This window comes from Acyrthosiphon pisum, chromosome A1 (genome assembly GCF_005508785.2).
Source record: "Acyrthosiphon pisum isolate AL4f chromosome A1, pea_aphid_22Mar2018_4r6ur, whole genome shotgun sequence".
Taxonomy (NCBI): Eukaryota; Metazoa; Arthropoda; class Insecta; order Hemiptera; family Aphididae; genus Acyrthosiphon; species Acyrthosiphon pisum.
The window spans coordinates 152,471,031-152,472,173 of NC_042494.1; the positions used below are offsets into that span (position 1 = coordinate 152,471,031).

Here is a 1,143-nt window from a genome sequence, read left to right on the forward strand (position 1 = left end):
GCGTACATGATTTCGAGGTCGACTTTTTAGTCATTGGTTTACAACGATGTAATAAAGATGTGTAACAAAATTCAGCTAGGTGCGAATTTTTCCAAGCTGAAAACCTAATTGCACTGGACTATATACATAATATATTATATGTTTATTTATAGGTATAATAACAAGATGAGAAAATACAATTTTAAAGAAATATACATATATGTTTATTTATAGGTATAATAACAAGATGAGAAAATACAATTTTAAAGAAATATACATATATATTTAATTTTGTGGACAGTTTCTCCGTGTATGACCTATAAAAAAGAATTTTGTGAGCAAATCATTTAGGTAGGTAATACATTTGGAATAGGTGTTGAAAATATTAAAAAATATAACCAGTTTACATAATATGTAAAAGACATAATGGTCAATGGATGAAATTTGTATTTACCTGGCTGCTTACAAAGTCCACATTTTCTTTGTCCACCAGAATTTGACTGATCTATTTACATAAATAATGTATTAACGTATTAATATTACAGGTAATGTTAAAAATTGGATAATGTAGACATAACCTTTTGGCTAATGTGAAATTTTTTTTTTATAAACATGAAATATCAACATTATCTGAATAATGTTAACATTAACCAGCCAAAATTGGATAATGTTAAAAGTTATATAGTAAGAGTTTTTATTAGCATTCTGTATACTATAGTATCACAATAATAAAGCATGGGACTACCAGATTTTAAAAACTTATCTTTTCTTAACTTTAGTTAATCTTAACGAGAAAGAGAAAATAAATGAGTCTAGTATACATTCTACGTACGTATAGACACTATCGTATCTTAATTGGACAATATTTTTTCTGTAAGTTATAACTTGTAGTATTAACTAGTAACTGCTACTACTAAGCATTAACTTATTACTTTATAACTTTATATGCTATACAATACATGACCCCAATCTGTAATTATTCTGTTTTCATACGTGATATTTGTGAGTGCAACTGTCAATTGGTGTTTTTATTTTTAAAGTTCGAGTGCATTGTTCAAATGCTAGATGCTACTCCTGGCTCATTTAAAAAGTGACATAATTATTTACAGATGTTCGTATAATAATTGTATTATAATTATACTTATGAATTGTTGTATTTGTCAC

General features: G+C 26.4%; 1 protein-coding gene across 1 annotated transcript in view; it reads right to left on the bottom strand.

Moving 5' to 3' along the window:
* Positions 1–43: 43 nt before the first annotated feature.
* Positions 44–1,143, bottom strand: part of LOC100166310 (DNA topoisomerase 3-alpha) — an 11,897-nt gene continuing 10,797 nt past the window's right edge. Inside the window, exons 18-19 of the mRNA XM_001950492.5 lie at positions 434–484; positions 44–296 (exon numbers count right to left, since the gene is read on the bottom strand). Coding sequence (XP_001950527.2) covers positions 265–296; positions 434–484 — 83 coding nt within the window. The 3' untranslated portion in view covers positions 44–264. The remainder of the gene's footprint in view (positions 297–433; positions 485–1,143) is intronic.